The 23,479-nt window shown below is 39.1% G+C and overlaps 2 protein-coding genes across 5 annotated transcripts in view; one reads left to right on the top strand and one right to left on the bottom strand.

Annotated features, from left to right (window-relative positions):
• The window catches only part of MTMR1 (myotubularin related protein 1), a 35,868-nt gene extending 21,234 nt beyond the window's left edge, over positions 1-14,634 (top strand). For all 4 annotated transcript variants that reach the window (XM_069868045.1, XM_069868043.1, XM_069868044.1 and 1 more), the window contains 3 exons: positions 984-1,097; positions 2,473-2,649; positions 13,409-14,634. In XM_069868045.1, coding sequence (XP_069724146.1) covers positions 984-1,097; positions 2,473-2,649; positions 13,409-13,573 — 456 coding nt within the window. In that variant the 3' untranslated portion in view covers positions 13,574-14,634. The remainder of the gene's footprint in view (positions 1-983; positions 1,098-2,472; positions 2,650-13,408) is intronic.
• Positions 14,635-17,071: 2,437 nt separating this feature from the next.
• The window catches only part of CD99L2 (CD99 molecule like 2), a 32,167-nt gene continuing 25,759 nt past the window's right edge, over positions 17,072-23,479 (bottom strand). The window contains exons 10-11 of the mRNA XM_069867368.1: positions 21,403-21,468; positions 17,072-20,953 (exon numbers count right to left, since the gene is read on the bottom strand). Of these exons, the coding sequence (XP_069723469.1) occupies positions 20,889-20,953; positions 21,403-21,468 (131 nt within the window). The 3' untranslated portion in view covers positions 17,072-20,888. The remainder of the gene's footprint in view (positions 20,954-21,402; positions 21,469-23,479) is intronic.

Genomic DNA, 23,479 nt, shown 5'->3' with positions numbered 1-23,479 from the left:
GAATACTACTTAAATTTTCCTTTAGTCTTCTGTTTTTTTCTGCTAAATGTTTATCATTACATATCTGTGTTTGAGACCCTTGTCATACTGAACGCAAAGTTATTTTGACACATCAAGCAGTTGCCATATGTAGTCCTATCATAAAATTTGATTGAAGAAAGACCTTTTCAGTCTGAATAGGTAGCAGCCCATACAGTTTGCATTAATTTCTTCCTTTTTGATTTTTAGAGCAATACAGATTAAGATTTATCTTAAATATTTTGAGTGCTTTCAAATTTCTAACTCATTTTTCCTAGAATGTGTCAGGTACCCTCTGCTTGTGAATAAAATACCTGGTGAGACTTACTGGAATAATAGTTGTAACATTTCAGATGTATTGGATTTAGTTTCCCATATAAAAGAAGAGGGATTAAAGGCTTATTGTACACAGCTGATGGTAAACTCGAGGGGTGAAAGGGAGAAAAGTAACTTGGGTAGAAAGTGAAAGAAACATTTGAAATACATATTAAGCACACTCTACGTGCAGTAGTCTCTATTATCCAATTCATCAGATGTTAGAATAGGAAATAAAACTCTTAAACATCGTAATATTTTTTTTCCAAAATGATTTATTGTCCAGTGACAAGAGAAGTAAAGCATATGTCGAAGATGTTTTGTAGTGGGTTACAATAGAATACTGTTAGAGCTCCTTAAAATGGATAGTTTTGTGTCACCAGTTTCACATTAGCTAGTGTTTCTATGTTTGTATTCCAATATACTTGCATAACAAACACGAGGTTTGTCTCTGAGGAGTATTTATAGAGAAGCATGTAGGTGAGTGAATTGTTGCAATGGGAGTTACTGAAATTACTGATTTTCCCAATTTAATCACTAAATAAGAAAAAGTCTTATCTGAATCTTTTAGTTGTTTTTTGTTTGCGGTTCTTCTTTTCTACGGTGGTCAAAATAAAGTTAAAAATAATTTTGCCACTTTTTCTTTTCAGTTTCCTGCAGCCTTTGAATTCAATGAGTTATTTTTGATCACCATTCTGGATCACCTTTACAGTTGTCTCTTTGGGACTTTCTTATGCAACTGTGAAAAAGAGAGATTAAAAGAGGTAAGGAATTAGTGTAATACACATTCTTAACTTGTTGATTTTATATGAAAACACTTAGACTACATGACCTAAGAACATCTGAGCGGTGTTTTTAGATACATTTGCCACGTGGTCTTAAAAGGCAATATGGATGTGAAATTTCACAGTATGAGAAATGTATACTGAATGACTTGCTATTAAATGAGGGAGCATTTATTCTTCTTTAGTTATTATCTGTTCAGGTGCTTGAGGGTTTCAGAAAGTCCTCTTTCAGATATTTCTAGCCAACATAGACAGTTTTAATTAATCATTATCAAATTATATTGTCATTTCTTTCTCTATTTGCAAAGGAACTCCTATGGATGACTTTGCATGTCCCTTTAGGACATAATTAGTTGGAACGTATGGGCAAAGACTATGGAAATTCCACATATCCAAATGTATGAAGTTAGGTTTCAATAAAATACTTCAAGTTTTAATCAAAAATTAAAAATTTGTTAATATACGTAGTGCATGCTTACTTTTTGCTTGGTTGTTTGTTTTTGTTTTTTTTTTAATACTTCGTATTTTTTAAAGCAAGTAACAATTCCTTGCTGTATTTAGCTCTGCTGTTTTTTGGTTTGTCTCCAATACTTCTGTAGGGAAAAAGTTGCATGTAAATACCACAAGATGGAGCTGAATAACGTGTTCTCAGCAAATGCAGTGTTTCCAGGCAGCTTTCTTCCATAAATGAATAGTCAGATGCAATTTTCAATAAAGAAATGCAATTTAAGACACAGCAGTAGTAAAAACACATGCTTTAAAACACTGAAGGAGTGTATAATTGCAAGATGAATCTGATGTACACTGAGATTTCCGATCTTTGATCTAACTGTGATTATGCTGATTGCATTTAGAATAATACAACTTTCAGATGTACAAATAAAGCTGATACAGGTATTTAAAAGCATAATATCAATTGATAGGAGCAAATAGCATGGAGAACTGAATAATTCTTTTTCACAGGTGCTAGTTCTGGTTCTTCCCAACTACATATCTCTTCACTTATTTTCTTGTCAAAGCTAGTTTAATTTTATTTTTTTTATTTGATCAGTGTGTAACCACATATTAAAGTAGCTGTAAAGACTGCTCGAACTTACAAGCAGTACACCGTTCTTTTGCTCAACCAGGCCTTGGTGTCTCTGAATCTCCCATCTCCGTTAGCCTTGTACCAGAATTAGCGTTCAGATGTTTTGTTAAAGTGTTAAGGCTGTTTTATAATCAGCTATGGGAAGTGTTCTCAGGGAGGCAAGGTAAATTTCACAGACAGAATGACTGATAGGTAGATATTTACCTCATCTTGTAAGGATTTGCATTTCATATAATGAATTTGAATTTTTTTTTTTTTTGCAATCAGGAGGTAAGCACAAAGACCGTATCCCTGTGGTCCTATATAAACAGCCAGTTAGATGAGTTTACAAATCCTTTCTACGTAAACTATGAAAACCACGTCCTGTATCCTGTTGCCAGTCTGAACCATTTGGAACTATGGGTGAACTACTATGTTAGATGGAACCCAAGGATGCGGCCTCAGGTATGAGCTTTCACATGGTTTTTATGTTTTAGTGCAGAGCACACAGAAAAAATATATTATTTTACATAGTGTCGAATGCAGTGTTTGATTTCAGAAGTGCTCATCTGTTGCACCTATTTCAACTGATAGGGAAAAGGTGGTTCTCTCAAAGAAGATGTGGGCTGTGTTTAAACTTGATAAAATGATGTTTTCATTACAGTCACAGGTAGAACAGGGAGTTACAGTATCACTTTATTGGCTAGTGTGAGGTAGATTAACAGTATTTGTTGACAGAAGATTACTTTTATAACACATCTGTAATACTTTGTAACACATTTTAATACTTTTATTGCCCTAACTTTCTTGCATACCTTTGTTTTCAGTCATGTTTTGCCCTTTGCCAACAATGGTATAGAATATAGCAGCTGTTTCTGAAATAGTTTGTCTACTTACTGACCCATTTTGTAGGCTCCCTAAACTCAGCATCACATAGATGTTTGTTTTCAATTGACCTTTATGGTTTCAAGCTGGTGTGCTAAAGATTAGACACTCCCTATACGTGATCCTTGATTCATCCAGTATTTGTTCTTACAAGTAATGTCTGCTATTCAGATAAATCTCTAAATCTCATCAGACAAATACTCCATATGCTCTTGTGCTCAGAAGTCTGAAGAAAGAACAGTTTGTGCCACAACCGTAATGTATGAGTGTGCTACACCATTTTTCTATTAAGGCAACACTCCAACATACACCTAAGTATATTGTGGTGAATTACCTGTATAAAGTGACTGCTTGAAAGCCGCTTTCATCTTCTAGTAGTTAGAATAAGACAATAGTTTCAAATTTATTAGACATTTACAAGTCAGAGGCTGTTGTAAAAGATGGTGTTCCAAGGTAAGTTTTGAGGACAGTACACTGGTCGAAGTCCAGGCATCTGAGAAATATATTCTAAGGACCTGGAAAAGTCTGGATTGCTTGCTTTCTCACTGAGATGTTTCCTCTGAGCTGCTTTCTTTCTCCTGCCCAGTTTGTTGTCGTCTGCAAACTTACTGAGGGAGCTCTCGATACCCTCATCCAGATCATTGATAAAGATATTAAACAGAACCGTCCCAGCACTGAGTGCTGGGGAACACCATTAGTGACTGGCCGCCAGCTGGATTTAACTCCATTCACCACGGCTCTGGGCCTGGCCATCCAGCCAGTTTTTTACCTAGTGAAGAGAAAGCCCGTCCAGGCCATGAGCAGCTGTGGGAAATGGTGTCAAAGCCTTTACTTAAGTCTAGGTAGACAAATTCCACAGCCTTTTCCTCATCCACTAATGCCTTTCCTCTCGTCTCTGGCCTGAATTTATGTGATATTTATGACAAATATTCAGAAATGTTTCACATCTACTTAGATAAATTTGCTGCAGAAATTAGTGGGTTTGTTGCAGAATTATGTTTTCCAGTCTAAGTATAAAAACAAACTCATGCAAACAAGTAAATAAGTCTTTGTAATCACAATATACTGATTTTACTTTCTTCTGTGTTAGCATTGCCTAGTTTCACACCCTGATAGCCAATTCAGTAACATTCAGACCCACTCAGTAAGAGCAAAAAAACCAATCACCATTGTGACACCCAGCAGGTCTTCACTTATCTTCAGTGAAAAGATTTCTTAAACAATCAGTGGATTTATTAAAGGAATGGGCATCTCTCCCTAATGAGAAAAGGTGTTTTTGTGGAATAACTTTCAATGTGATTCTTTTGTTTTTCAACTGGAACAAGAGAAAGCTAAGTATTTAATGGTAATGAAGAACTATCTCTTGAATAGCAATTCAAGACAACCTCACATACTGCTTTATCAGCTGCAAAAACTTCTTTAGGGAACTAGAAAGTGTTTATTGCTTTCTAGGAGCCTACCAAAAAGGAGACATGTCTAATTTCATGACTTTAAGGGAAGGTGAAGAGCAGTCCTTTAATATAATCAGAATGAATGTTTGGTACGCAGTATCGATCATCTTTATGTTATTGGAGAGGAAACTCTCAAGAGCAAAAGGACAGTTTTTGGTTTGGGGCAATATTTTCAGGTTTTTAATTTCAGCTCTATTTAGTGAGTGAGGCTTGAATTTTTAAATAGACTGAGGGAAGTTAATCATTGCACTTCATTGACTTTTCTATTGGAAATGAGCATACATCACCCTTATTTTTTTAATTGGAAAATTGCTGAATGCTAACTGGGTAGAAGCATTTATTTTTGCTTGCTTGTACTATCTTCAAATGCATAGTCTTCTTCCATAGGGTTCAAAGCTCAAGTGTCTGAGAAGTGAACAGCATGGAATATTCTAGGTTAAATGTGGACATCTCATGTAGATTCTCTTTTTGCTAAACTAGGCTTCAACAAGGTCATTCAAATGCTTAAGTGAAATAAAATGTTCCTTGGGTTCAGTTTGGAGGTGTTACATCATTATTGACTTCTTGTCCCAAGAAAATTAGATAGATTTTATTCCTATCTTATTTGAGTTCATTGACTGAGAAGAGCAGATTTTTTTCAGATTTGTCCTTTCCTTGGGTTGAAGAAGCATGTATTTGTATGTGAGATGTGGAAGATAAGCTCTTTTTTTCTCTCATACGGAGGTGCATGCTCTGTGGGTACCTGCTACTGGACTTACAGATGACTCTACTAATCTGGAATAGATAGATTGTATGATACTTTTGAATTATTTCCGTCAATATCATATCTTTCCTTTCCTGTGTAGTCATTCAAACTTCTTTTCACTGTTTTGAGGTGTTCTGGCTGCCAATGGCAGTTAGTTATCTGCTTGAGCAACTCTGGAAGGTGGGCAGAGTATAACAAATGGTGCTTCTGAATATGACTCCTGCAGGGTAATATTTTTGAACTTTTATTGATATATGCAGAGCATGAATAAAGCTCTGGTCCTTTTAGTTCAAGCTGTGTCTTCCTGTCTTTCCTGCAAGGAAAATAGTGTAATTTAGTCACAAAATTTACATGGGTCATGAGGATATGCTTTTATGCTTTCTGCGAAACGACATATTAACCCTCTGAGTACAGGGCTTAAGCTTGTTTTGGTTTACATTGCTGGTCTGCCATCCACAGCCTTGAGTCCAACTTTTTGTTTGAAAGAATGAGGCAGGAGATGTCAGGAGAAGGAATCGCCTTATGGGTTAAGTACCTGAGTGTTGCCCTAGCTGAGAAGTTTTTATCCCTGCATTTACCACCGAATTTCTTGTGAGACAAGGCAAGTTTCTCACAGTAACTGATAGTTTCTGTCTATCTGGGTGTCTAAGTCAATATTTCCAGAATCTGATTTACTCCAGTTAACTTGACATCTGCAGATAAAATTCTCAGCATTCAATTGATATGGAATAAAATAAAGACTAACTGCTTATCCTGTGTGCTGAAAGAATCTTTAGTTATTTAAGAAAAAGGAAGATCGGCATCCTGTAATGAGCATGGCATCAGAACACGCACGGAAAAAAGAGAAACTAGTACTGTACAAATAATCTTAATTTTGGATAATTCCTAACATATTTTGAAGAGCAAGCATTCAAAGCATTGCCCTAATGTAGCAGATGTCTAAGTCTAAGTGTACTGCAAGTTTTAACAAGCAATGGCATCAGCTTATTGCATGTAGATTTTTCCTGAGTCTGGAAGTCTGTGCAGTGGTTTGCAAAAATCTCTGTTCTGGTTCCTGCATGGTAGAATTCATAATTTCTGTTTACTAGTCATTACTTTTCCAGAAGGCCAGGGAAGTTTGCTCGGTATCCCAGGAGCATACTTCTACAATAAGTGTGAAAGTATTGATTATAATCGAAAACTGCTGTTTTCATCATTTGAGATTGCCTTTTTCTATGAGTATACTGTTAACTGGGTTTTAAAAGTAAGTCTGTCAGAGTTCCAGCTCTTCATGAAGAGGAACAAAAAGCTCAAGTGAAAGATACTGTTGTCTTTCCAAAGCACAGTGTAGGTTTTTGAAAAACTGACAATCTCAAGTCAAGCAATGAATGTAAAATAACCATTTTCCTCTGCAGCCTTTCTTCCTTGTTGCTAAAATAGATAAAGTAGACTCGCTGAACAAGACAAAATGCATTCACTGTTGAACAGTTTTCATGTGAATGACTGTCCTTGAGCTAGTACAGTAACACACTGTAGATATCTATCCAATTAAGGCTTGGCGGTACTATAAGTGAGTAGCTATTATAATTTCTTTTATACCTATCCTTGTGTTGACAAATTTTGCCATCCAAAAGCACTCAAGAATCTTGAAGGATTACTTGGGAGTGATAACCTGAAAATCAATACTGAAAGTGAACTGTAGTAATTCTGTGAAGAGGAAGTTTTGAAATGTTTGGGTTTTTTTTAAATGAAGCTGTCTTATGTTCAGATGGTTTTTGTGTGTTGTAGTATGTATGTTGTATAGCATCGCTGCAGTTTCTGTGTGGGTATAATTAAAAAAAAAAAAAGCTTTATCTTTCTTCAAGTCCTTGCCCAGCAGGATTAATTTATTATAGCTGTGAAGTGGCGTGTTCTGAGAGTTACAGTACACCAGGTTCTGTCTGCATTGAATATGTGGGTAGTTCAGTTTAAGAAAAGGTTTCATATCAGTGGTATTTTAAGCAATAAAGAATGTTTCTTTAGCAGTGTCCTAAGTATTTTGCAGTTCATTATAGGCAGTAGGTACCTTATCTTTAAAGTGTAGGAAAAGTATCTGCTTTTGAATGAAAGATGCATCAAAGCTAGCTAATCAGGAAGATAAAATCCCATGCACCTACAATCGGTTCTTTCCGAGTGAAGAACGTTACTTGGCTCACTCAGTTTTGCTGCATTTTGCTGGTATTTGCTGGTTAAGTGCAGGCTTTCAAGTATTGCAAGTGCCACTAGCAGTGGGAGAATCATAGCAAGTCTTACAGGGGAAAGAGGCTTGTACCAGATAGAAGAAACTCTGGAGAAACAGGGCAGCTGGCAACGTCATAGATAAGGAAGAGAATGGAGAAGCAGCAAGTAGCAGGGAAGAAGTGCAAGAGCAGAAGGTGGATAGGGGTGAGTATATTGTATGACGAGGGGGATCAGGTCCTAAGTTTAATCATAGCTTGATGCAGAAGAGGTTATTCTGGAGGCTTAGAAGAATGTTGAATTGGGCAAAAATGTGATTTGTTAAAATGCTAAAAAAAACTAGGAACTTTGCTAAATAAAATCTTTCTGGTGACTTGATTGCTTTTTAATTTATTTACAAAAAAGATAGTTCTTTAAGACAGCTCAGTGAGAGAAGGGTAATGAAATAAAAATAAGGATTTGAATGGGAAAGGATTCCCAAATGTGCTCATAGCTTAAATACAAACAAAAAGATGATGCTAGAATCGTAAGCAGCTGGGGTAAGTCTTTAATGTCTTGAAGTCTTTAAGCCTCTATATTTAGTGCTAAGGATGCTGCTCAGGACGAGTAAAAGGACTGGGGATGCAGGGTTTGGGTAAGTGGCTGGGAAAAGAGAGAGGAACAACATGCAGTCTCAGTCATATTCTTAGTTTCCAGGTCAATATTGCAGTGTCGATTCGAAGGGGGGGGGAAAACAAAAAAAAAACCACTGAAAAATATTCTCAAGGTGTTTCAGGTGAATTCTTCTCCAGCTTGCATAGGGTCAGCTTTTTGATTAATACCTGGAGCAAAATCAGACTACACAAGGTTTCAGACTGTTACCCCCACTACTCAGTGCTACTGGCAAGCTCCTTACTCTTGTCCCTGCTTGAATTGTTTGCTAGCTATATTAGATGTAAATGGCAATTTTGGTTTAGATTGATCAATTTCCAATAATTTTTTACTAAAATTTATATGGTTAGAGGAATCAAATTTTATTTCTTATAAACAGTCAAATGACAATTTTTTTTATGCTGTTAACCACCAAAATCTGTTAAAATGTGGTACGTTCACCTTTATGTTTCTACATTTTCTTACTGGAATATTTTGTTAAATAACAGAAATTAAGTTTATTGGTTTTCAGCACATGGAGGTATTAGTTTAAATAACCTGTGAAAAACATCCCCAACACCTAATGAGCAATCACCCAGCCAATTTTCCAGCCCAACAAACCCACAGGTGCTGGGTTAGGTTTCATCTGTGTAGGCTTCCCTTGTGCAATGGAAGTAGTTCTTCGCTTTCCCCTGGAGTATGGGCAGAAATGATGGGGACCTGGCTGCAGTGGCCGGGTGTTGCCTAGCAGCATTACTGCGGCAACGCTCTGGGAAGCTGGTGTTACAAAGGAAAGGATGCACACTCTTCTGAAAATCTGGTATCGATACAGTGGAGTAGAGCAGCAAAACAATAACTTGAATGTGACTGGGTGATGGGTCTAGAGTCATCTTTTGAGCTTCCACTCCTAATCTGAGAGGCAAGATGAGAGGGTAGAAAAAAATATATCTGCTATCAACACTCCCAACAAATTCATCTCAGTCAAATCAATTATATGATTCCTTAACAATCTGTAATAGAAGCTTGCCGTGGAGACACTACTTGAGCTGTGCAAGTATACACTTCTAGGGTTAAGGTGGTAACAAGATCTTTTAATAAATGATCTTCTCCAAACTTCTTGCTCCTCGCAGATGCTGTCACTCTTCCACTTCCTTTTATTCCTAACAGTGGCAACATAAAGGAGAACCTCATTCACAGCAAGCCAGTGCAGGTGTTATTGTGAAAGTTGTTGGACCCGTTCCTTTCTGAAGGCGGCTTTATTTGAGAGAGGAATCAGATTCTGAAATATAATGGTGTAAAGTGACAAAAATGGAGATAGTTATCTGTAAGAATTTGCCCAGGATAGTATGAGAAAATACAGACAGGAACAGGTCTTTAGGAAATGTGGAAATTAAACAAACTTCTTTTTCTTTCACTATTTTCATGGGGTTTGTCTAGGCTGAATTTGACATGTTATTTTATGAAATTAAAGTATTGGAAGTTTAGTGTGTGAAATCCTGTTTTTGAAATTCTTTTGGTTTTCATCAGTGTGCATCTACCTGATGCTGTGTTAAATGGCAAGCAATGAGAATCTTTTCCTGCTAAGGACTTGACATTAGAAAACCATTTGTGTTTACACTACCATATGAAATGACATGATGATATTTCTGTACAACTACCATGAGTGCTTACATCTAACTTGGGCTTAATAGAAGACAGCTGACTTGTATATGTGACCCTTGGTTTTTTACATTATAAGACCCTACTCTGCCTTGCTTACAGCTTTGCTGGCCTCTAATGATTTGTATTGAGTCACCAATATGTGTGACTGAAGGATAAAAAGGCTAGGGACACAGGGACCCCTGAAAAATCTTCTCAAGGTGTGTGTGTGTCAGACTGAATTGTTATATAAAACTTCATCCAAGTAAGCTCAGTTGCTTATGAGAATGTGACCATGAAAAATATTTTCCCGTATAAAAATAACGGTATTGTAGACTTCTTTTGGGGGGGGAAGAGGGCTGTTTTTCTGTAAATATTCCATCTCCAGGGCAAACATGAGATTTTAGTAAGAGAGATTATGTTTCAGAAATGTGCCTGCTCATATCCTGGAAGAAATTCATCCAATTTGGAGGTCTGTGGCTGGAACAATCTCAGTGAATTCTCAAGGACTGAGAATAAATGAGAGTAAAAGGACGGAGAGATGGATTTTATAGAGTCTATAAGAGAGCTGTGATGAAATGGGAATAGGAACTAGGAGTGAATAATGCTCCAAGTGTTGGAGGTCTCTGATTTCTGTCAACCCATGTTACACAATCCAAGAAAGCTGGCTGAAGGGGGCATGGCTGCAGACAAAGAAAAATTGTCCCATGGGTGAGGGAGCAGGATGATGCTCTGGAGAAATGAAGTTTCTCTCTGCCTTTGCCACAGCTTCCCCTGTTGTAAGGGAGATACCTGGAGCAGAATGGTCACCCCTTGTGTGCTCCTTATTTACTTGGTGTCCTGCTTGATACCCACGAGGCTGAACTGCAGGATTAAAGTTCTCTGTTAAAGAAATTTGAGATCCAAGGCATGCAAAATTAGGAAGTGCTTGCTTCAGATCCTTGTCTATAAAAGTGAAGTGATAGTACTCCCATACCTCATTAGGGTGCTGCAGAAATTACATTTGTTTCTTGACATGAGATGAAAGTACAGAAAAGGAAACTTAAGCATTTTAAGTTCAGAAGAATAAATAAAGAACGGGGTCAGGCACTGTGAAGAAAAATAAATATTGAATAACTGCTCACTAATTGAGTAGCATCAAACTGTGCTCTGAATAAATGAGGAATACAAGGGGGAAGATAGTATTTTAATGTTTATTTAACCAACAGTTTTATACAGATGCATAGGAAGGCTCCATTGAGTTTAGAATAGTAATCTTCAATCTGACCTCCTAATTTTTGAGGGTGCAATTTTGCAACCTTAATATTGAAGAGGTTTTTTTGAGTGACTTGAATATACACAGACTTTTAAAATGTAATTTATTTGAAGACAGTCCTGTTCTTTGAGATGGCCATGGGGTGAGAACAGTGCTCGTGTCAAAGTTTGAGCATGTTTCTTGTTGAATTAGGTTCGGGGGGAACGCAGAAGAAGGACTGAGATGCGGAGCCACGTTTTTCCTTGAAGCACTTTGCACAGTGTGCCAAGTTTAGCAGTGGCTTTTTGCGTAGCGCATCCTGAAAGGATTTGTAGTGAGTTGCCCAGAAGCCAGTTGTATGGAACTGCTTTTTGTAAGTGTTTGAGCACTATGCAGTAGAACACAGGAGCTAATGCATACGTGAGGGGTCTCTAAGAGAAATTAGCCTGTTATGCTGAACCATGATTAAGCTGTGCAGAAATCAGCTCTACAAATCTCTTGTGACCCAGGGCCTGCGTGACTAATGATGCCAACGGTAAATCACTCTGTTACAGACCTAAGTGTTTCAGGAAAATGTCTTCATAAAAAAGAAATCTGAAGTGGGAGTGTATGAGGAAAGGATCTTCTACTCGAGGAAAGGAAAAAAAATATCAGAAGGGGAGTACCAATTCCAGAAAGTCTTGGTCTTCAGTGAAATTTCAATTTTCCAGAGTGTGTATCACAGCATCTTCATCACCAGACTCAGTTTTGCCATGTTTTTAGGTGCATACATTTCCAATAGACCAATGTGATTAGCTTTCTGGAGGGTGTACTCTGTGTTTGATTAGTGAAGGAGGCTGTTGTCTGTAGACTTGTGGCTGCACTTACTTAAGAGTTCATATGGTGGATGCAAGAGAAGATTGCAAAAAGAGAAGGAATTCATTGTGTAGTAAAGACAGGACTTGGTGGTCATTGGGAGGTTGGTGGCATGCAGCAATTATTCTGCTGAAGACTCCAAGTTTTACAGTTACTGTAGATGGCATGTTGGATTAATTGATGATTCCCAGGGTACTGGGAGCAGCACTTTGTGAATACACTGAAGTTTCTGTTATTGGGCTGAGCTACAAACAAGAAAAAAGCCTGTGGCCAAAAAGATGTTGACCTAAACCAGACCGTTTGATGCTATTTTCTTCTTTTCAGCTAGAACTAAAGTTAGAAATGAAATGGTATTTTCCTGTTTCAGAAACAGGAGTGCTAGATTTTGAAAATGTCAGAATCAAATACATAGATTTTTTTATGAACTTTCTTTTAAAAGCCTGAATTCACAAAAACATAAATTGTGACTGAGTTGTGTGTTGGTGGCAAGAAGATAAACCATTTCTGGTTTTTGATATCTTCTTGGCATAGCACCGTGTGAGAATTTCATGCTCAGGTGTGCGTCTCAGCCTTATAATCACTTTTAAGTAGTAAGTGGCACTCGTGGGTGAATGCAGTTACCTGGAGCCTGCTATTCTAGAATCCTAGGGTATAAATTACTTACAACATCTGGCAATCTGTAGGTTTGCCCTTGCTGCATTTCCCCATGATTATTTTGCCAGCCCAATTAAATTATTTTCCCATCTTGCTCTTTCCAAAAGCTGTAAACAATTAGAGTTTATACAGGACAAAGTAAATTAAAAGCAATTTACAGTCAAACTTCTTTGGCCTTTCTGTGGCATTTGGAAGAAGTGGAGGTCTCTTTGTGTTTGGCTAAGGTAACAGATCCAGCTGCCAGAAACAGTGTGGCAACATCTTCCTTTGGTGCTGGTATAGTTGAGTGTTCCAGATGAGCATTAAAACTGCCTAGAAGTTTGATGCAGAGAGGTGCACCTCTGGTGTTTTTCAGGCACTATCAGAAGTAGCTGCAGAAACATAATCCCCTTGTGTGGAAGATTTGTCAGTGTGACTCTGGGAGGTCCGTCACTAGCACAATTCATTTGGCTGCTGCACTTTTCTTACTGACAGGCTGGAAGGGGTCAGACTCTTGGAAAGCTGCCTGGTTGGAAGCACAACAAGATGTTCTGTTTGGAGCCAGATTTCTGAACTCTAACCTCTTTACAAAATAAGTTCTGTCCTCGCAGGCAGAGACAATGTAGTAGTTCCCAGGAAAGGCATTTTAAGTTCAACTGAAAGTGGTATTGATAAGGGATAGGGGGAAGGTTTATCAGAATATGTTTGGTATCCTATCAAGACCATTTGCAAACAGTATTTTGAATAGGTTTCCTGCCAGCTGTGGTGTTAGAAAGGGACATTTTGCTGAAATGTTTCATTTCAACTAACTGAAGAGAAGGTTTCCCTAAATATTGATATACCAAAATTCATAGATGTTGGATTAGTCGTGCTACTGAAGGAAACAGTGGAAGCATTGCTTAAGAATGCAACTCACTGTGAGATTCAAAGTAAACCTTTCCTTTCTTCACCTGTCAGGTTCCAATCCATCAAAACCTTAAAGAGCTCCTTGCCATCCGGACGGAGCTTCAGAAGAAGGTTGAAGATTTGCAGCGGGAAGCTGCTACACGATCCATTTCTTCCTCCTCTGATAGAGGTTCATCTCCTTCCCATTCAGCCACACCAGTGCACACCTCTGTGTGATGTGTAGCAAAAGCCATGTGAAAAGAATTGTGTCAGGTAATACAGAGAGGAAGGTGAAATGCTTTTCCCACCACAAAAGGATTGTGAGTGACTTGTAATTGCTATGATCTACATGCCTTACTCTGTGTCTGGTATTATCATGATGAGGCCAAAAAGAGCTTCAATAGATGTGATGTATTTTATTGTTGGCAGTTCCCACATGTGTTTTGACATCTCTAGCTAAATCACCAATTGTGAAATTAAACTTTGTTTTGAGCAACTAACAATTTAACCATCTTAAAAAGGAATCTATCTGCCAAGCAGACAGAAAAATGCCTCTCTCACTGCCTAGGGTACCATGCCTGGTTGAGAAAATGAGATTAAATGCCACATGATGCTTACACAGAACACAGAACGTTTTCATTATTTCACTCAGTAATAGATATATTTTTTTTTTTTGCTACAGCAATTTATTTTTTTTAGGTAAAAATAAATGTTTTCCAGTGTAGTCGATTTTACATTTTGACTAAATATGCCATTAAAAGTGAGTAAGTTAAGCTGGATTTATCAAGTATACCACACTGACTTGTATGGTGTAATATATTTGGTAAAGCATGTATCTTAGGTTTTCTAATGCCTTTTGTACAAGTTGAAATAAAGTCTTTTGACTGTTTAGCTTATTGTTCAGTTTCAGCCTCCTGGGTGAGGGGTAAACTTGTTCATGTCAAAGTCTTGTACAAAGTAAAAGTTTGTTTTCTAGCAAATGGTAATATTTGGGGTTGGAATGACACCCATCTGTGTAAATTGTATAGTCTGTATAGCTCCACATTTTGTTAAGAATGTTTTGGTTTAAAGTGTACACACAAAATGCAAAGCTGTGTCCATTTCTGTACATGTGTATGTGATGTTGAACATATGCATAATCCTGTGGTTTTAAGCTGTAAATTCAGAAAATGGATCCTGCCTGTCCAAACTTTCTTGGAGACCTTAACTTGTAATGACTTTGTTTGACAAGGTTTTTAAATAATATGATATTAATTGGTTTTCTTGAAATAAAGCCTCTCGGCTTTTTGTTTTTTAAATTGCTGCTAGCATTTTTTTCCTATAAAGTGAATCATTTAATGGTGTTTTCATATAAAACATACATTTCCACCTTTCTTTCATCTCCCCGCCAAACTATTCATATCACAGAGATTCAATTACTATAATATCCAGCCTTTTAAAAAATTATTCAGTGGCCTTCTTGCAAGGCCCAGAAATGGTGCATGCTAAAAACTTCCACTTGATTGTTTTCCTTACTGTGTTTCATGAGAATCTGGTTCTTCTCCTTAGGGCACTTAAATATTGCAGCTCTGCTTTTTGACTTATGCTTGTATTGCTCCAAGTTCTGGAGGGAATTAAGCCCTGTTCTTAAAAGCCAATTGATTCTATGTGCTGATTGTGGGTTTTACTGTCCATGAGTATTCGATCGTTACTGTGCATTTGTTCTTAATATGCCATGGTGCTTTCCTGTTTCTCTGCGTTCGTTTCTGTAGCTATAGTTATTGTGTAAGTTGAGGCGCTGAGCGCTTCTGCAGCTTCAGCTGGAAAGGCTCATGTGCTGTAGCCAGTCTTACAAGTTTACTGTGCGGTACAGGGTATTTCAACATGTCCTTTTTATCACAGCGAATGCTTTTTATAATAGAGACTCACCTACAAGAACAAAGTTTAGGTCAACCTCGGGCTTTTTATAAATAGATGAAAGATGTTTTCCTGTAAAAATGGTTCTGCTGAACAGTGTGCCAGCAGAGAATTTTACATTGCCAAAATATGTCGAGCTGGTATTGAATTAAACTCTTCCATACTAAGGATTTCCTTGACATTTAAACTGTATATTGAAGTAAAGCACATTATCTCTAAAATGCAGTGCTAAAGAAAATCTTTTGAAGTTTTCCTCTTTATTGCTGCTGGTAATCACAACGTATTTTCTGTAATTATTGTAAAAGTGGTGACTGGATTAGCTTGGGCTTAGATTCCTAGAGCTAAAATCAGAATTCATTTTTGCACAGAGGAATTCCTGTTATTTCAACTGACGGGCTGTTTATCCACAAGTTTCAGTGTAGCCCAGTGAGCCCTGACTGGGAGGGAGAGCACTGGGGAGGGGACCTGCTGTAATAGGTGTAAGCACAATGGATGTTTTTGTATCTACTTAACGTGGACATTTTCAAAGGTATTCTGTAGCTCATATAGTTAAACCATAATTTTCAATGGAAGAGGTGACTGTACTCAGTCTGGTTCCTGATAGTTTTTTTCCTACTGATTTAACAACTAGCTTGGTCGTTACTTTTTATTTTTCAATAAGTCAGTATTGAACTGGTAGGGTAAGAGTAGAACCCTGTTCCCTCTCTGATGCATCAAGGGCAGAACTTAACACCTGATTCAAAAGCTGCATCTTCTTTTGCTTTGGTTTTTGGTTTTCATAGAGGGAATGTGCAAAGACAGCAAGCAGTTGCATTCAACCTGTAGAATTTTCCTCTTTTCCCAGAATGGGCTGAAGCCTTGGTGACCAAATTAAACTTTTTTTTTTATTCTAAAGTTAAATGAATCATCAGCATCAGACACTTGGCCATTTTCGTCTGGTTTCAGAGCTGAATTAGGTTTTCCTCCTTTGTAGATAACAGTACTTCTGTTGTTGTTTCATTAAAATGGAAGAAGGCTTCTAAAGCTGGTAAACACTCCTATCTGCCTGTTTTTGTTCCCTGCATAGGCAGCTTTCCTCTCTTGGAGTTAAAGTGTTAGTTTTTTCTCCTTTTCCAAGAAAGGCTGTACTAATTCATATGTCATATGTAGCGACACTGAGCATGGCTGGTTCTCTATAAGCTGGAAGTAAGGGATCAACAGCTCCCATTCACTACACCCTACAGCAGAGAACAAACTTGAACTGGGAAATTTGTAGTATTCCCCATGTGAAGCATTTATGTTAAAAACCAAAAAGAATATCCATTTGCTGAGAGATTACATCTGCTGAACTAAGTGGGACTAAGCATTGGGCTTCTTTTCACTGCCAGATCTTGAGCAGCTGGGAAGAATTAATTTTATTTCTACAAGACATGATAGTCAGAATTAGCTAGTTGGAGATAGAAACCACCTTTCTGACCAAGACTAAGCACTGCACCATTATACAAAGGTCAAAAGCTTAGCTTGCAGTACACAGGAGATTCATCTACTGGATGTGATATCCCAAAGACAAATACAGGAAGGCTAGGGTGGTGCAAAAGACCAAAAACCAGCTGTGCTAAGACAGCCCAGGACACAGGTACTACTTGGAGTGTGTGTGTGTGTGTGTGTGTGCATGTGCATGCAAATACCTGATTTTTACTATTAAAATAAAGTTTTCATAATTATATTTGTTTTCTCACAAAGCCCAGCTTTTTGGCTTTTCTTAAAGTGCTCAGTGTAGTTAGAGCAGAAGTTATGTACAAGTATACAGCCCTTCATTTACAAAATGAAAAAAAAAAAAAAAATCAAGTCCAAAATGTCTTACAGGTCAACTTGTTTTATTTGGTGTTTTCCAATGCTAGTCCAATCCTCATTTTTACCCCCATGATCCTTACATGCACATTAGCAAAATGAATCTTATCTTTTTGTAGCATAACAGTCAACCTGTATTTGGTATAGATCGCTTCTGCACCAGCAAACAAGCCTTGCTTTTAAGTAAGGACTTCACTCAAAAGCAAGGATTCTCTAATTTCACAAGACCGTTGTTTCTGAACTTCATTTCTTCCTGAATCCCCTTTGTTGCAGAAGCATGTTTTTAAAGCCTTAGCCTGTCGATTCATCCTACTCTTTCAGAATCTGAAATGGTATTATGGACTAATTCCATTTTTATCACAACAAATGAGTAGTTAAGAATGACAATACAGCACTTGTAAGGGTTCCACAGTGGAGTTGCATGAAAATGACTGAATTTATTGTGTCAAAATATGTGAAACTTGTGTCAGAGCCTTCTCAACCGAAGAATCTAAAACAAAGAAACTACTGCAGTATTGCCAAAGGAAAATTCAAGTAATTGATAGAATAAACAACACAAAAGGAGCTAGTTAAAATCCTTCAATTCTGTTTACTCTGTAACTGAGAATTCCTTTCTCAATCATTTTAGTAAGAATAGTTTAGCTAAGCTGAAGAAGTGAGATGTGATAAGGAAAAAGTGCTCACAGCACATAAACTCTCAGGGCAGCTGTACATACAATTTCTGGGCTCATGGAATAAAAAAAATGTTTTCTAGTGTTTTATGGCCCTTTTTTATAAAGGATGAGAACATTCATACCACGGAACCTAAGTGCAGTACTCTTTAAAAATTCCATATCCAGATTTAAAGACAATAGATATTCATTAAATGAAAGTAGTTAGAGAGGTTAGTGCTGGGTCAGTTGTTTCAGAACTTGGATCACTACAGGGAAAACACACAGGAACCCCCTTAGTTGCTGTAATGACTAAATTATAGATGATTTATAAACTGCCCATTTCTCAGAGACTGGTCTGAGTGTCCAGATGGGGAAGGAGACTTGTATTGCAATTTAAAAAGCAATTTGAACTTTTACAGACATCTAGAACATTAAAACTTTGATTTTTGTCCGATTTTGAAGAGAAAACAAAGCTTAATTTCTTTACTGCAGTATTTGTCAGTCTTTTCCTATTTGAAATCCTAGAGAAACAGATCCAGAATTCTGTTACTGTAAACTTTTTAAAAAGTGCTGCCTTTCACTGTGCACTTATGGTTTTCCACACACCTAGAAATTACAGTAAGGCATGAGTATTCACCAAAGCCATAGAAAAGCCCTTGGGGAAAGGAGCAACTTCAGAGTTCTAAAAACTAGGTGGTTTTTTTTCAGTGAAACAGCTTTCCTCCCCCCATTTTTTTTTAATTAAAAAACTGCAGTATTTGTGAATTAGACATTTGTTTCTCATATAGAATCATAGAATTGCTAGGTCGGAAAAGACCTTTGAGATCATCGAGTTCAACCATACCTGTCCACTACTAAATCAGATCCACAAGCAGTTCATTAGTGCTACTGTAACTTTCCTAAAGGAGGGGTAGGTGCTACGCCCTTGAAGCAGTGCTGGGCACCCTGTTGTTGGCAAGCAGAGAGGGCACGTTAACCAAAATGCAATAAATCTGATGGTCTGCACCTACAGACAACACGGTCATTGGCAAGAGGAGAAACAGACTTACAGTCACTTGCTCTGAGCCGGGAAAAACAGCTCCCATCAATGCTGTATTTTAACAGTTCCTCTGCAATAGCTTTTTAAAAATATTTTTCATGCTACAGCTTTCAAATATGTTTGGCTAAGAACAAAAAACAGGTGTCGGAATTCAGACATGGAGGTAACAAATTCAGCTGTGGCACTGCCAGCATCTGAGCTGCTGCATGTGATGATCCAAATCACATAGACCCTGCTTCCTTCACGAAGATCTTTCTCAGGGAGCAAGCAAACACGGAGTGCATCCCATCTCCATTTCCTCTGCTTCCACTCTTTGAGCAGCCAATAATTAGTTAGTTGTATTCTAATCCAAACCCATTAATCAAGCAAAGCAGTATAATTACCAGCAGTACTGTTGTAGCCCAAGTGTCCTGAATACACCTGAGGCACCAGATAGCCCTAGAACTCATCTCCCTTATACACTGTAGCTGTTCTGCTAGAGCTAGTGTAAGGCATTAAAAGTGCAAGTGTTAAAAAGAGCATAAAGAATTGTGCGCCCATTGCAAAATCCTTAACCATGTTACTAGGCAATTTCCTTTCAAACAGAGCTGCTAGGCAGCAAAGCTCCTAGGGTGATTCACCTTCTGGCAAGGCCTTTTCTAAGTCATGTCTACCTGGAAGCTGCAAACTTGTACATCTAAGAGAAAGGCTTTTAAATACACACTCACAAAATACGGCAGTAGCAAAACAGTACAGAATGCAACACATACAAATAGTGCATATATCTTATATAAAAGTGATTTTCCTTCACTTGAGAACATGCTTTTTAAGCAACCATTGATTTGGAAAAATATATCAGAAAGTGGCAGTGTTCACATTTTAGCAGTTTAAAAAAGGGCTGGGGAGGGATTGGAGACATAAGCACAAATTTTGGCATGATAGCGAAGGTCAGGACTTGATCGTGGTTCTGTAACCCTGCAGAGAGCTGCATGAGCGCTTCTGTGGGATCGTGGGGCTGTCGCGGCAGCAGCCCAGAGCCCCGTGAGCACTGCTCACAGCCCACTGCTTCCCAGGAAGCTGCTGGAACCCCACGCTTGATGGTGATAAGAGGACCGATCCTCAGGAGATTAAAGGTTAGTCAGTGACACACAGGAAGAAGCTTTATATCCATTTTCTGCCTCAACTGCCAGGCAGTGCTCTCAATAGTTGCTGATAAAAGAAGGTGGGGGGGACTGCATCTTGCTAAGCTCGTCTTCTCTTGCAGTAGTGAGTGTTACAGGTCTTAACCGATACCTTTGTTTATTTTCTTTGTTTATTTTTCTTTTTGTTTATTTGTTTTTCAAACAAATCTGTAATTTGTTTATGTGTGAATGAGATCTGAAGCTGTCCTTGAAAGCATCCAAACACACAGTTTTCATTTCAGTAACAGTGCAGGTATCTCATGTCACACAGACAAACTGTATTGCTTGGCACTTCTCATCTCTAGCACAGCCAAACATTCCAATAGTATTTGCTAGAAGTGAACACTGCATGCACTGTTGTTACCTGTATTTATGACTTGGCATGAAAATAAGGCCCTTTTCTGTGGTTAGAAGCCCAGCACTACATGTTGGTGAAGAATTCTCAACTCCTGGCTTTGGAACAAGGAGGCACTTCGTATTTAGGTGTAGCTACACTAAGGACCACAGTCTACCCTCAGGAAATGTGCCATTTTCATCACTGCTTTTGGAAGTGACATGCCTGTAGCTGATGGCAGAAGTTGTCTGGAGGTGCTCTACGAAGGGCTTTGGATGGATTGCTTTGGATTACTATTTACAGGCACTTCACTGGCCTCACACCTGTAAGCTCTTCTGCTCCTTAAAAAAAAGATCTTATACCTTAATTGAAAACTGACCACTACTGAAGCACCTTCTGTTGGTTTGCACACAACTGGACATCAAACCTACATTATTACTTTGATGTAAACATGTACCTCTTTACAAAAAATAAACACATACTACTACTCTAACCCTAACGCCTAGAGCAATAAGAAGCCAGTTCAAGCTTACATACACATTAAATAGCCTTGGAGTCAAATTAAATAGAAAGCTAAATTACAAGCATGTAAGATCTCCGTTTGCTGCTGACTGATTCTTTCCTAGCCCCGGGTCATGCTTTACATCTTCACACTGTCTTGTTTTGGTGGTTCTGCTGACTGTGTTTCCAGTACCGAATACTTAACTATGGAGAAAAAAAGAAAAATCATGAGTACGATAGCACATGGTGGAACCAGAGAGCAAGCAACAGGCACCCAGTACTGGTTGGTTGTATGCGACATTGGAAAAGCCTTTGAGGCAGCCTTGATTATCTGTCACTGAAAGAAGGCTCACGTGTCTTGTATAAGACACTTGATCGCTGAAAACATGGAAGTTCAATATTAACTGCCACTGTTAGCAGCGTGAGCTCCTTGGTCTCTTACCATGACTTTACTTTGTTTGCTATAAAGGGGGAAAACAACCATGGTGGGTGTTTCACAAAAAGCTGCAGCATCACCTAATTGGTGTCTTCATCAAAGAGACAATGCACCTCAGTAGAGCACCAGGGACTTGAAGAAAGTCCCTCAGTGAAGACAGTGGATTATATGCATTCGTGGCCAGACACAGGCAGAGTAAAGACCGCAAGCTTCTCACCTTGGGGTTCCTCACTTACGACAGCTTCCATGTTTTCTCCTTTCACATACTCTGCGTTAAGTCCCTCTGAGAAATACAAATAAAGACAGTGAGATGGGAGGGTGGAAAGTAAAAATTATTTGCCTTGATGCCTTAAAACCTCTGGTAATGGGCCTATCTGCTATAAAAGCTAAGATGCCTCTTTGCAACCTTCTCTGCACTGACAGCAGTACAGAAAGATCAGTAAACCATGAACAGTGCTGAGAAAGCATTGCTGGATTTTAAAGTGACCACAAAGGCTTGCCTAGGAGGCACTGCTTCTAGCAGCAGCTCTTTTTTTCTGCATCTCTTGCTTCCTCTTTATCATGCGAGGCAGCAAAGCTAATTACTGTGCTAAGGCGCTAGGCTAGAAGTGCATGGAGCAGGTACGTCTTCGGGACGAGACTGCTGTGCAGCGGGGCTGCGTCTCAGCGTAGATAGATGGTATCGTTCTCATTAAAAGCTAAGTTATGCAGAGCTGCAAGAAGCAGTTTAGAGCAGGGCTGTGGCGATGAAGCAGGATCCCAGTGGGGTGTCAAATCCCGAATAAGTCCCTTATTTAAATGCAAAGAAGTTTCCAATGCTTGCAACAAGTGCAGCCCTGGCCAAAGGACGAGGCTGGGCACTGCCAGGCAGCTGGGGGGCCGCGAGGTGCAGCAAGAGGCTGCACAAGGGGAGGGGGATGGCACTGCTCACCGTGGTCCGGTTCAGAGCTACAGAAGATTGAGTTAGGACTGTTTGGGGTGTGATATGGACCTTAGACATCCTCTACAGCTCCCCCGAAGAACCTCTTTAGAAAGAGGCAGAGATGGGCGTGCCGAGTGTGGCAGGGCTAACCCTCACCACCAGGTTTTGATGCAGCTCATGGGGAAGAAGGGAGGCAGGGGACGGTGCCAGGGTTGAGGCAAAGCAGTGCAGTGGGGCAGCTGCAGCCTCCAAGGTATAGGAGAGAAGAAAAGTTTCTACAATTAGCTAAAAAAGCCCCATAAAACCCCATGCCAGCACAGGCACTGCCGTTTGCAGCTGGCCAAGCCGCGGAGGCAAGAGCAGAGCTGTCCGAGGAGCACTGCCAGGTCCCATCCTGGCCGGGTGCAGCGAGCAGCTCAGGGCAGAGGGAGAGCGAGAGCTGAGCAGCAGCCCAGAGCACGGCTGGCTGGCAGGAGACATGGTGTAAGAAAACAAAGTGGGATGAAGAGCAGCGTTGTACACATCCTTTAGAGGAATCAGCAACTGGTCATCAGAAGAGACTCAAAACCAAGAAATGGAGCCGCAGCCTCACCGCTGCAGAAGGATGATGGGGCAAGGAAGAAGGCCGAGCCTGCTCCTCTGTGCTTCAAGCGAGTGGTCATCCCACACCGCCAGTGCCTCCCTCAGGACATGTGTTTTGCTGGGATAATACCAAATGCAATTTATGTTTTTCAATAAGAAGCCACTTTTGCAGTGGCTGTCGGCTCTCAGATTTCTGACATGCATTGCAATGCATCTAAGGCCTGACATTAACCCAGCATGCCACGTCTGATGGCTTAAATTAATCCTCCTTTATAATTAACTTTAATTTCCTGCCGCCTTTCTGGGGCTTTGTGTCTCTCAGCTTCCCCCTCATCAAAGCCTTTACTCTTTTTTTTTTAATTATTTATTCTTGCCAAAATATCATTTAAGTGGGGGTAATATACAAGGGTGTTTCATTCCATCACATTCATTTGACTTTTCCTGCTGATCTAATTTACCAAAATGCTCCTGTTTGTTTCAGGCACAACTGGGAAAATAGCACGATTCCAGAAGAAATGTCTAACCCTGAATACCCTTCCCCCAGAGCAAAGGAGACTCACAGGAGATTTCATTTGATTAATTTAGCATTTTTCCAGCTGTTTGCAACCACTCCGTAACGGGCAGCATGAGTCCAGGGCAGCCAGGATGAGGTGTCGGGACATCTCCTGCAATCCTTACACTGATCATTTTACAGGGCACCTCCTGCAAAAGGCACTTTCTGCAAAAAGGAAGCTTTGCTGCTTAATTTGCACTTAATTGCAGTGATTGCTGCACACCTGCAGGAGGGTGG

Source organism: Phaenicophaeus curvirostris, chromosome 13 (assembly GCF_032191515.1).
Source record: "Phaenicophaeus curvirostris isolate KB17595 chromosome 13, BPBGC_Pcur_1.0, whole genome shotgun sequence".
NCBI lineage: Eukaryota > Metazoa > Chordata > Aves > Cuculiformes > Cuculidae > Phaenicophaeus > Phaenicophaeus curvirostris.
The sequence above is the reverse complement of the archived record's forward strand: the minus strand, read 5'-3'. Positions and strand labels throughout refer to the sequence as shown.